The 12,292-nt window shown below is 39.4% G+C and overlaps 1 protein-coding gene across 1 annotated transcript in view; it reads left to right on the forward strand.

The window, feature by feature from the left end:
- The window catches only part of KIF15 (kinesin family member 15), a 73,931-nt gene that overhangs the window by 19,453 nt on the left and 42,186 nt on the right, over positions 1 to 12,292 (forward strand). The window contains exons 5-9 of the mRNA XM_047771704.1: positions 1,595 to 1,632; positions 4,930 to 5,027; positions 6,598 to 6,777; positions 9,807 to 10,016; positions 12,097 to 12,222. Of these exons, the coding sequence (XP_047627660.1) occupies positions 1,595 to 1,632; positions 4,930 to 5,027; positions 6,598 to 6,777; positions 9,807 to 10,016; positions 12,097 to 12,222 (652 nt within the window). The remainder of the gene's footprint in view (positions 1 to 1,594; positions 1,633 to 4,929; positions 5,028 to 6,597; positions 6,778 to 9,806; positions 10,017 to 12,096; positions 12,223 to 12,292) is intronic.

The raw sequence follows: 12,292 nt of genomic DNA on the forward strand, positions 1-12,292 counted from the left end.
TGGTTTACTTCAGACAGTCTCCAGTTCTAGAGCTGTTGTTAATAGTATCCTCTTCACTTTCAAGTAGAGCACTAAACAATATCCATATCTCATTCTGAGTTAACTAAATGTTTTTTTCCGATTTCCAGAAGAAAGAGGTAAACAATTATATTATACTGTTTTCTAGCTTTGTGTTGAGCCAAAAAATGAAATCAAAATTTTTATGTTTGTGCTATGAATACAGGCTAAACACAGCTTGTATAAGTACAAACCATCACACCCTAATAGATATCTATCTTTAACATAAACTTTATTTTTTTGTTTCTGTTATTTAGGAACACTGGGAGAAATGTAATACTACACACAAAGAATCAAGCTTATAAGCTAAAGCTGTTTGTTGGGTTTTTTGGATGTTTTTAATTGCTTCATTTTAAAATATAAACATCTGGAGTTCCTGTAATGTCTCAGCAGAAACGAATCCGACTAGAAACCATGAGGTGGCGGGTTGGATCCCTAGCCTCGCTGGTGTTGCCATGAGCTGTGGTGTAGGTCGCAGATGTGGCTTGAATCTGGTGTTGCTGTGGCTGTGATGTAGGCCAGCAGCTACAGCTCTGGTTAGACCCCTAGCCTGGGAACCTCCTATGCCATGGGTGCGGCCCTAAAAAGACAAAAAGTAAATAAATAAACATCTTAGTATCATCTTAGTATCTTTTGCGGGGAGGGGTACAGCGTGGGGAAGTTCCCAGGGCAGGGATCAAACCTGCCCCACAGCAGTGGCTTGAGCCACCACAGTGACAATGCCAGATCCTTAACTTGCTAGGTCACCACGGAACTCCTTAGTATCTTCTAAAGACAGGATTAGGCAGTGAATTGATGCATTGTTTAGAATAGCAAAAATTGGAAGCAAAAGTCCATTTGGTTCTGGTTAAATTTTGCCATATTTATGGAACACTATTAGAAGTAATGAGGTAGATTGCTATTTACCAACTTCAAAAAATATTTGTGGTAAAATTGAGGGAAAAAGAGCTTGCAAGAGTTCCCATTGTGGCTCAGTGGTCACAAACTTGACGTGAGGATGCAGTTTCAATCCCTGACCTTGCTCAGTGGGTTAAGGATCCGGCGTTACCAAGAGCTGTGGTGTAGGTCACAGATGCGGCTTGGATCTGGCATTGCTGTGGCTATGGTGTAGGCTGGCAGCGATAGCTCTGATGAGACCCTAACCTGGGAACTTACAAATGCCTCAGGTGTGGCCCTAACAAAAAACAAAAAAAACAACAAACAAGCAAACAAACAAAAAAACCCAAGAAACAAAAAAGCAAACAAACAGGTTGCAGAGCAGTATGAAATGCACCATTCATTTATAAATAATAATTTAAGTGATAAATCCAGTGGTTGTGTTTGTATAATCTGGAACTGTCTGGTGACAGTTGAGAATAATTAGCTCTTAGTGGTAGAACAGGAAAGAAAATGGATCATTTGCTTTTTACCTGATGTAGTTTTAAGAAAGAAAGTTCTTTGTGGGGAAAATGTATACACTAGTACACCATTTAAAATAGGAGGGTAGTCTTCTAAATTTCATGTATAAGAATAATATATAAAACATTCTTTTTTACAGTGGACAGACTGGCTCAGGGAAAACATTTACTATGATGGGTAAGTAAACTAGAGATTAATCTCTTTTTGTGATGTCAGAACCTGGTACAGTTTTGGGGAGGGCATACTTTTCTGTATATGATTTTGACCTCATAAAATTAAGGATATTCCCCAGGTTTTTGTTAGATTGAGAATTCCATGATAGCAAAATCTGTTTTTAACTGTGTTCGCAGTTCAATGCTTAGCACAGAGTATGTACTCAATGAACAGTTTTGGAAGTGGACCTAATGAATAGTTACATTATTTGTAAACCTGTATAACCACCGCCCACATCAAAGTTCCTAGTTAGTAACTACCTCTACCCCCTCTAAGTATGTATTACTCTGACTTCTGTCATCATTAATTTTATTTGTCTTTATAGTTCTACAAATGAAATTTTACTGTATTTACTCTCATGTTTGGCTTTTCTCTCAGCATGAGGTTTCTCAGATTCATACATGTTGTTGCACGTAGGAGTAGTTTGTTTCCATTGCCATTACTATTGTATGAATGTATCACATTTTCCATCCTGCTGTTGCTGGACAGTTTTAGACCATATAAATAATGTTATGAACTTTTCTTTGTTTATATCTTTTAAAGTTCATTTCTATTGAACTTGAAACTTCTGGGAGTGGACTTGCTGGGTTATAGGGTCTTGATAGATACTGGTAGATGAGGAAGTTCCAGGTGTTCCACATCTGTGTCCACACTTGGTATTGTCAGTTGTTTTAAGTTTTAGCCATTCTGGAGCATGTGTAGTACTATTTCATTGTGATTTTATTTGTATTTGCCGGATGTCTGTTGACAGCAGCACCTTTTACATTTATTGGCCATTTGAATAACCTCTCTGTAAAATGCCCATTTAAGCTTATTTCATATTTAAAAATTAGCTTGTCTTTTTCTTACTTATTTATAGGGATTCTTCATAAAATAAGTTAGCTAGTTGTCTCTGATACAGATTACAGATTCTTCTCTAGATTTGTTTGTTTGCTTTATTATGGCCTCACCCATGGCATATGGAAGTTCCTGAGCCTGAGACTGAATCAGACCCTCTACTTCCACAACACCAGGTCCTTTATAGTTTTTGTCTTTTTTTTTTTTTTTTTTTTTTTTTAATGGCCACACCTGCAGCATATGAAAGTTCCTGGGCTAGGAGTCGAATTGAAGCTGCAGCTGCCAGCCTACACCACAGCCACAGCCATACCAATGCCAGTTCTGTAACCCACCAAGTGAGGCCAGGGATTGAACTCGAATCCTCACAGATACTATGTTGGGTTCTTAATCCACTGAGCCACAATGGGAACTCCAGGTTTTATCTTTCTTTTTTTTGGGGGGGGGGGGCTTTTTTTTTTGGCTTCTTAGGGCCCCACCAGCGGTATGGAGGTTCCCGGGCTAGGGGTTGAATCAGAGCTACAGCTGCTGCCCTATGCCACAGCCACAGCAAAGCAGGATCTGAGCTGTGTCTGCAACCTACACCACAGCTCACAGCAATGCCAGATCCTTAATCCACTGAGTGAGGCCAGAGACTGAAGCTGCAACCTCATGGTTCCTAGTCGGATTCGTTTCCACTGTGCCTCGATGGGAACTCCCAGGTTTTGTCTTTTGACTTAAGTTTTTCTTATGTCAAAGTTTTTGTATTTATGTGGTTGAATTCCAGTTTGTTTTTTTCTTTTTTATTGGTTTCTGAATTGTGAGTTACAAGAAAGGTCTTCCCATCTCTGAGGTTGTAACAACATATACAATTGAGTACTTACAATATGCCAGGCTTCTTCAAGGTTCTTGTGGATTATTCAAATACAAGCCAATGTCCAGACTTTTGTAGAGCTAATATTCTTGGGGGAGATGCACCATTAAAAGCAAATGAATGTCTAGTAATGACATTAGAAGTGTCATTAAGTGCTGTGAGGAAAAATAAAGGGATAGAAAAAACTGCAAATGTACGGGCCTTGAGTTGGGAGTCTGCTCATGAGTATTCTAGGAACTGCAAGAAGACTGATGGGCTAGAGAGGAATCTTCCAGAATAAGGGGCATGTTGGAGTTTAGCCTGAGGGCAGGTTCTGTGGGACCTGGCAAAGATTTTGGAGTTTTTTTATGAGGGGATGTAAAGTCACTGGAAAATTGTGGTTTTGTTTCTGTTTTTTTGGTTTTTTTTAAGAAAAGAATTACCCATGATCTGATGTATAATTAAAAGGACTACTCAGGCAGCTGAGTGGAACAGAGATTGTAGTAGGGGCTAGAGCAGAAGCAGGGTTAGCAGCTGAGGTAGGACACTAGGCAAGAGATGATGATAGCAACTATAGTGAATATCTTTGTAGGGTATTTAGCAGGAAATTTTATAAAATTACCTGCACATACTGTAATATTTGTCCTCTTTGTTCATTTGCATTTTTCTACTCTGTTATATATATGTGTGTGTGTGTATGTGTGTGTGTGTGTATATATATATATATTTTTTTTTAAGGTACAATTTACAAGGGCCATTGAAAATATTATAGGTGTAGCACACCACGATGAGATAATATTTTAAAATTTATTTTCTGTAACATGCATGCACCAGCACTTTGTTAGTGCATTTGGTCACTAAAGCATATTTAAGCAATATTTATAGTGACTTCTAGTTCATTTCCAGCTATGTATTTTTTTCTGGTAGATATAGCTATAGTTTGAATTAGTATTCAAAAAAATCCTATTTATGTATCCACGCACTTCTCCCCCTTTCCCCAGTATAAATAAAATAGAGATAGGTTTGCTCTGCAGTTTTCTGTCTGTATAGAAATCTTATGACATATTCCTACAGTATCTTTCTTACCAGCTTGTCTTTTCCTGCTCAGATAAGAAAGTGCTAGTAGCTATTGCTGATTTTTAGTAATATCCTATGAGATAGTTATTGCCATTTTATAGTGGAAAATGCTGAGAGGTTAAGTAATTACCCTGTGTCCATACAGCCAGTATATAAAGGTCAGCCTAAGACATTGAATGTCAAATGCAACAATAAAGTACAATTATTCATTATTTCTGCTAGTTTTGGTACCTGGCACTGAGGAAAAATTTCAAACTTGGTACCTAGGTGGATATTTTAAACAACTGCTTTTTAAAATTGGTTAGTGGCTCTTGTGGGTCCTTTAATCCCATTGATAGGCAGGTTCTATTATGCTATCTCTCACAGACCAAAATTTAAGTTGTGTGGGGGCCCCAGAATGATTATTCAAGATGTCTCTTATGTATAAATTGCCTTTCAGTATTGTCATTTTAAATGACTCTTGTTACAGAGTAAAAATGAATAGCCATATATCTTTTTTTTTTTTAATTTTTCTTTAGGACCGTCTGAATCTGATAATTTTTCTCATAACCTGAGAGGAGTAATCCCACGAAGTTTTGAATATTTGTTTTCCTTAATTGAACGTGAAAAAGAGAAGGTAAAATTTACTGTGAAAATAAAGTGATTCTGTGAAATATCTAGTTTCGAGTAGTTAATTACTAGTAATTAGCTCATGATACATGGAAGGGCATAGATGGTACTCTACAATGTGGATAGGCTAGTGTGATATTGAAAAACCTTACAGTTCTTAAGATAAAACTGAGGGAGTTCCGGGAGTTCCCAGTATGGCTCGGTGGGTTAAGATCCCAACTAGTATCCATGAGGATGTGGATTCGATTCCTGGCCCTGCTCAGTGGATTATGTATATGGTGCTGCTGTGAGCTGTAGTGTGGGTCACAGATGCAGCTCAGATCTGGTGTTGCTGTGGCGTTTTCTGAGGAAAAACAGATTGATTAAACCCCATCACCTACCTGCACTTAGGCTCACAGTTGACTGTAGCTGTCCCTAGATCTTCATGATGTCCAGTAGTGATGGGCCCATTCTTAACCTCCTTTGCAGTACCTGCTATCACCTGTCACAATTTCCTCATTTCAAGTATAATGTGGCTCCATCGTCTTGGTGATGTGGGCTTCCATTTTCCTTTGGCCCATTCTCCTGATGGTGCTTCTTTAGCTTGGTGAATTCCAGGCTTATGAGCCATTAGTGTTATATACTCTATTACTTATGTGCCCAGGAAACTGATATATAACATTGTTTTACTATTTATGTCTTTACAGAAGCTATCCCTATCCATTGCACTTAGACATGGAAATTGTGTGCCAGTGAAACAAATTTAATGACATGCATTTCTGTGGTTAAAAATCCTGTAGAGAGGCTTTTAAAATACATCATTTTTAGTCATCTGAGGAATATAACACTTGATTCAAATACAACTTTATGGGGAAGTCCCATGTATAACACAGATGAAAATGGAATCTTGGAGTTCCCGTCATGGCACAGCGGAAAAAATCCAACTAGGAACCATGAGGTTGAGGGTTCGATCCCTGGCCTCACTCAGTGGGTTAAGGATCTGGTGTTGCCTTGAGCTGTGGTGTAGGTCGCAGATGTGGCTTGGATCTGGCGTTGCTGTGGCTGTGGGGTAGGCCAGCAGCTCTAGCTCCGATTAGACCCCTAGCCTTGGGTGCGGCCCTAAAAAGACAAAGACAAAAAAGACCAAAAAGAAAAAAAAAGAGAAAATGGAATTGCTAATTTCATCACAAGGGAAAAAAAATATGTAGCTAAATATGGTGACAGATGTCAACTAGACTTAGTGTGATCATTTTGTAATATATATGGATATCAAATCATTATGTTGGGTGCCTGTAACTAGTATAATGCTCTATGTCAATTATACTGCAAACAAAAAATGGAACTGCCCATTTGGAATGCTCAGGTCCTATCTCCTGCCTTGGCTCTGCAGCCCTGATGGAAACGTCAGGGCTCCTGGGACCATTGATGCGGCCTTAGAATGTAATGATATGTTGAAACTACATTTTTGAGCAGACTTTTAGGATCAAAGAATAATGTGGGAAATTTGTATGTTGTGACGCAAATGAAAGATGAATGCTCAAGAAAGGTAGGGATGAACTCATGAAAAGGATGTAACTAAATGAGACTTCTCTTTACAGGCTGGAGCTGGAAAGAGTTTTCTTTGTAAATGTTCCTTTATTGAAATCTACAATGAGCAGATCTATGACCTTCTGGACGCTGCATCAGCTGGACTGTACTTAAGGGAACACATTAAGAAGGGAGTCTTTGTTGTTGGTGCAGTGGAGCAGGTGGTGACATCAGCTGCTGAAGCCTATCAGGTACCCTGCCTTGAGCGATTTGATCTGTAGGCAACATAGCATGCTGTGAAAAGAAAAAGAATTGAGCTACTAAAAATATTTGGTAAAGCCATAGCACAGAATGTTCATGAGAAGAAAAGAGAATATGGTAGCATTTCATAAATTTCCCCTTAGTTAAACTAGAAGTTTGACCCCTTGATTTTGTATTATTTTGGTGGTGTTCGTCCCATTCATACACTTAAAAACCGTCTTGGAGGTCACTGGCAGACAATTCGTTAGTATTCATGTTCCTTTAGCAGTTCCTCCTGCAGGGTGTTTTTTTTTTTTTTTTTTTTCTTTTTTTCTCCTCAGGGCCTCACTGGTGGCATATGGAAGTTCCTAGGTTGGGGGTCGAATTGGAACTCTAGCCACTGATCTTTGCCACACCACATCTGAGCCTCATCTGTGACCTACACCACAGCTTACAGCAACACTGGATCCTTAACCCACTGAGCAAGGCCAGGGATTGAACCCGTGTCCTCGTGGAAACTAGTCAGATTTGTTTCCACTGTACCCCAGTGGGAACTCCTGCAGGTTTTTTAAATAGAATGTTTTTATAATCAGCAACCTTGCTAACTATCTTCATAAAATCAAGAATATGGGGAGTTCTTCTGTGGGGCGGCAGGTTAAGGATTCGACATTGTCACTGCAGCAGCTTGAGACTCTGCTTTGGTGTGGATTTGATCTCTGGCCCAGGAACATTCACATGCTATGGGTATAGCCAAAAAAACAAGTCAAGAATATGTATTAAATTTTGTCACATGTTTTTTATACCTTCAAGTGAGATGATTGTATGTTTTTTCTCATTTAAAGTGTTAACATGATAAAATATGGGATTAGATTTTATCAGTGTTAAAAATTGATGGACTTGTAATTTTCCTCTTTCCTACCTTACTTGTCTTGCCTTACTATCACCTTTGTCTGTTTTCTGGAAATACGTAATTAGAATGACCTACCTGGTTTTTTTTCTTTTTCTTTTTTGATCGCCCCACAGCATATGGAGTTCTTGGGCCAGGAATCAGATCTGAGCCATAGTTACTATCTATGTGCAGCTGTGGCAACTCGAGCCTTAACCCTTTGTGCTGGGCCAGAGATCAGACTTTTATCCTAGCACTGCAGAGATGACGCCAATCCCATTGTGCCACAGCAGAAACTCCTGGGTTGCCTTTTTATCTTTGATCCTGTAAGTAGTACCATTTGTTGAAAAAAAATTTTCTTTTTCTCATTAAGTTGCCCTTGCACCTTTGATGAAAATTAATTGACCATGCATGTATGGGTTTATATCTGACTGTATTCTGTTTCATTGATCTATGTATCTGAATCAGTCACTAATACAAAACTGTCTTGGAGTTCCCTGATGGCTTAGTGGGTTAAGGACCTGGTGTTGTCACTGTTGTGTCTCTGGTTGCTGTTGTGGCTGGATTTGGTCCCTGGCCTGGGAACTTATGCATGCTACAAGCATGGTCAATTAAAAAAAAAAAAACACACACAGAAAAACTGTCTTGATATTATAGCTTGATAGCAGACATACCTTGGAAATACTGTAGGTTCAGTTCCAGATCACTGCACTAAAGCCTAAACCCTTTGTTCTTACTTCCTTTGTATATATCATTGCATTTAATTTTTTTTTTTTTTGTCTTTTTAGGGCTATACCTGCAGCATATGGAGGTTCCCAGGCTAGGGGTCAAATCGGAGCTGTAGTCGCCAGCCTGTACACAGCCACAGCAACACAGGATCTGAGCCATGTCTGCGACCTACACCACAGCTCATGGCAACGCTGGATCCTTAACCCACTGAGCAAGGCCAGGGATTGAACCTGCAACCTCTTGGTTCCTAGTCGTATTCGTTTCCGCTGCGCCATGACGGGTACTCCCTGCAGTTAATTTTTTAAATCTACTTTTTGAGGTAAGCTGCTAGTTCTTGCATTTGTCCAATACACATTATGACCTTGTAACTCCAAAATGTATTTCTCAGATTATCAGTGTTACCTGGGAGCTTGTTACAAATGCAGGATCTCAGGCTCTACTTCATATCTACTGAATTAGAATTGACTTTTTTTTTTTCTTTTTTGGCTCCCCTTGGCATATGGAGTTCCCAGACCAGGAATCAGATCCAAGCCACAGTTGCACCAACACCAGATCCATTAACTTACTGTGCTAGGCAGGGATCAAACCTGCATCCTAGAGCTCCAGAGATGCCACCAATTCCATTGTGCCACACCGAGAACTCCTGAATCAGAATCTGAAATTTTTTTTTTTTTTTCTGGCTGTGCCCCCAGCATGTGGAAGTTCCCAGACCAGGGATCAAACCCATGCCATAGCAACCTGGTCTGCTGCAGTGACAATGCCATATCTGTAACCCACTGCTCCACAAGGGAACTCTCAGAATCTGAAATTTAACCAGATCCTAGCTGATTAACATACATATTACAGTTTAAGATGTTCTGCCCTGTGGGATAGATAGAAAAAAGCAGGTATTTTCCACTTTACAAATGTGGGACTGAGCCTTGAAAAAGTCAATGGCCCCTAGACCACACAGCTAGTAAATAGTGGAGTCAAGTCTTGAACTAATGTTCATCTGATTCCAGGGTCTGCAGTCTGAATCTTCACATAGGCTGCTTACCACAGGGAATAGGGAGGGAAAACAAAAACTTTGTAGACCAAAAGAACTGATAAAACTTTGGACATGAATGTAATTTTGAGATTTATCTTATCTAACATTCTCAATATCTGGGTAAAGAAAAGGGTTCAGAGAGATTTTTGTACTTGCATTGAGGTTTTGTGATTTTCGTTAACACAAAAACCCATTCTAGATGCTCTGCCTTCTGATTTCCTGCTTGTTCTCTTTCCTGACATGAAGAGGAAACAAAAAAGGAAAGGGAAAGGAAAACAACTTGAGTATTTTCTTTAATAGACCGGTATTCTCTCACCACCCTTTACGAATTTCCTACTAATGTTAGTGGCTGTTGTGAGCACTCAGAAGTTGTGATAGTAGATTTTCCTTTTGCCTAGGTGTTGTCTGGAGGATGGAGAAACAGACGTGTGGCATCGACATCGATGAATAGAGAATCCTCTAGGTCTCATGCAGTCTTTACAATTACGATAGAGTCAATGGAGAAAAGCCATGAGACTGTGAATATACGGACCTCGCTTCTCAACCTGGTGGATTTAGCAGGATCTGAAAGGCAGAAAGATACCCACGCAGAAGGGATGAGATTGAAGGTAAGATTGGAATTATGGTCTTCAATTCAACTTGACTGAATTATTATCAGAAAAAGAAGGCACTATCAAGTCAACACTATGCTAAGTGTTTTGAGGGCACAAAGGTTTAAGAAATTGTTTTCATCCGAAAGATAAATTTTTGTTGACGGGTAAGAATAATAAACATACATGACATAGGACAAGTTGGTAGGTAGCAAGAGTATTTGAATTCATGCCAGAAGAGAGGATAGTCCAAGGGTAGCAGGGGTCATGGGTGTGACACAGCTTGCTTGGGGGAAGCTTAGGGAAGAAGTAGTTCTTGGGTTGAATCAAGGGTTAAGGACCTCAACCTGGGCTAAGGTATTAGCAATGAGACCAGATGTTCTCAGAATATTTATTGCCAGTGTGTATATGCATTGGTATTGTAATAGGTATGGTCAACAAAATAAGTGTGGATTCTATAGTTAGGATATATGGGGGCTGATAGAGAAGAGTTGGAAATGGTAGAGGAGAGTCTTCTGTTTGCACTAAAAGCTAGGATTTGAGCCTTCTGAGCTCTCAGGCAGTTTCAGGCTGTCTCAGGTTCATATTTCTGTGCAGACATGAAGCAAAGAATAATAGCCTATGTTTGTAATAGGTTATATTCTGGACCCATTCTAAATGCTTTATATATATTAACTCATTTAATGTTGCCAATAATGCTGGAAAACGATACTATTATTTTTTCTTTTCTTTTTTTTAAGGCCTCACCTGCAGTATATGGAGGTTCCCATGCTAGGGGTTGAATTGGAGCTGTAGCCACCAGCCTACCCCACAACCACAGCAACTGAGGATCTTTAACCCACTAAGCAAGGCCAGAGATTGAACCTACCTCCTCATGGATGCTAGTCATATTTGTTTCCACTGAGCCACGACAGAAACTCCTATTTTTTCTATTTTAAAGAAGCAGGAGTAAATTATGCAGAGTACTTAGCTAAGAGTCGAGCTGCAATTCAAATAGTAGTAGTCCAGTTCCACAGACAGTACTCTCAACTATAGCCCTAAACCACCTTTCTGAGTGGTAACAGACAGTGACAATTCTCAACTCAGTGCATCTTGCTTTTTAATTTTTACTTCTCCCTTTTTTTCTATACTCTCACTGCTGTAGATCTAGTTACTGAAATATGCTACCTACAATAAAAGTCTGGTGTAATATGTTTAACCCAAACATTTTTCTTTTCTCCCCAGATCATTCTTTTAAAGGGGTTTTATTATGTTACAGAATTAGTCTGAATAGTCTCTTATGATACATTCATCAGTGGCTTTTTCAGACATAGGGGTGGATTATTATTTACCATACCGTTATAATAGAGCAACATTTTAACATAATAGGATTGAAAATTATACCTATTAATGTATTACTCCAAATTTTTTTCTCTGTTCTCTTGGAGTTTTTTTTTGTTGTTGTTGTTTTGTTTTTTAAAGGCCTCTCCTGTGGCACATGGAGGTTCATGGGCTGGGGTCAAATCTGAGCTATAGCTGCTGGCCTACGCCACAGCCACAGCAATGTCAGATCTGAGCCATATCTGCAACCTACCCTGCAGCTTGTGGCAATGCTGGATCCTTAACCCACTGATCAAGCAAGTTCTTAACCCCCTGAACCACATTGGGAACTACATTTATATTTTATTTTAAAATTTAAAAAAAAATTTTGGCCTTGCTGTGCAGTTCACAGACCAGAGATTGAACCTGGGCCACAGTGGTTGCAAGCACCAAGTCCTAACCACTAGACCACCAGGGGTCTTCTAATGTTTTTCCTTATGTGTAGGTCAGTTTAAAACTATTAATATCATGAGGTGACACTGATATTTTTTTTCCTCCATGTGGTATTTGTGTTCACATTTGAATAACAGCAAAATTGCAGTGTGTGCCTCAAAAAGGAAAAGTTTAGGGGAGAGCTGAGGACATGTTTTTGCTGAAAAGTTAGTTATCCTGAACTAATATTGTCCTTGTCTTATCTTTCCATTCAAAGTTGCCAACCTGCCAGGTATATCTTAATTCAAAATACTAAAAAGAAAACAGTGCACCTAAATTTTTGCTCTTTTTCCCCCCTACGCCCTAGGAAGCAGGTAACATAAACAGATCATTGAGCTGCCTGGGCCAGGTGATTACTGCGCTTGTGGATGTAGGGAATGGAAAACAGAGACACGTTTGTTACAGAGACTCCAAACTTACCTTCCTCCTCCGGGTAAAGTAGATCATTGGGTTCCTGGCCCCCTTTTTTGGCTGTGCTTACTGTGGTTGACAGTCAAATAATC

This window comes from Phacochoerus africanus, chromosome 1 (assembly GCF_016906955.1).
Source record: "Phacochoerus africanus isolate WHEZ1 chromosome 1, ROS_Pafr_v1, whole genome shotgun sequence".
Lineage (NCBI taxonomy): Eukaryota > Metazoa > Chordata > Mammalia > Artiodactyla > Suidae > Phacochoerus > Phacochoerus africanus.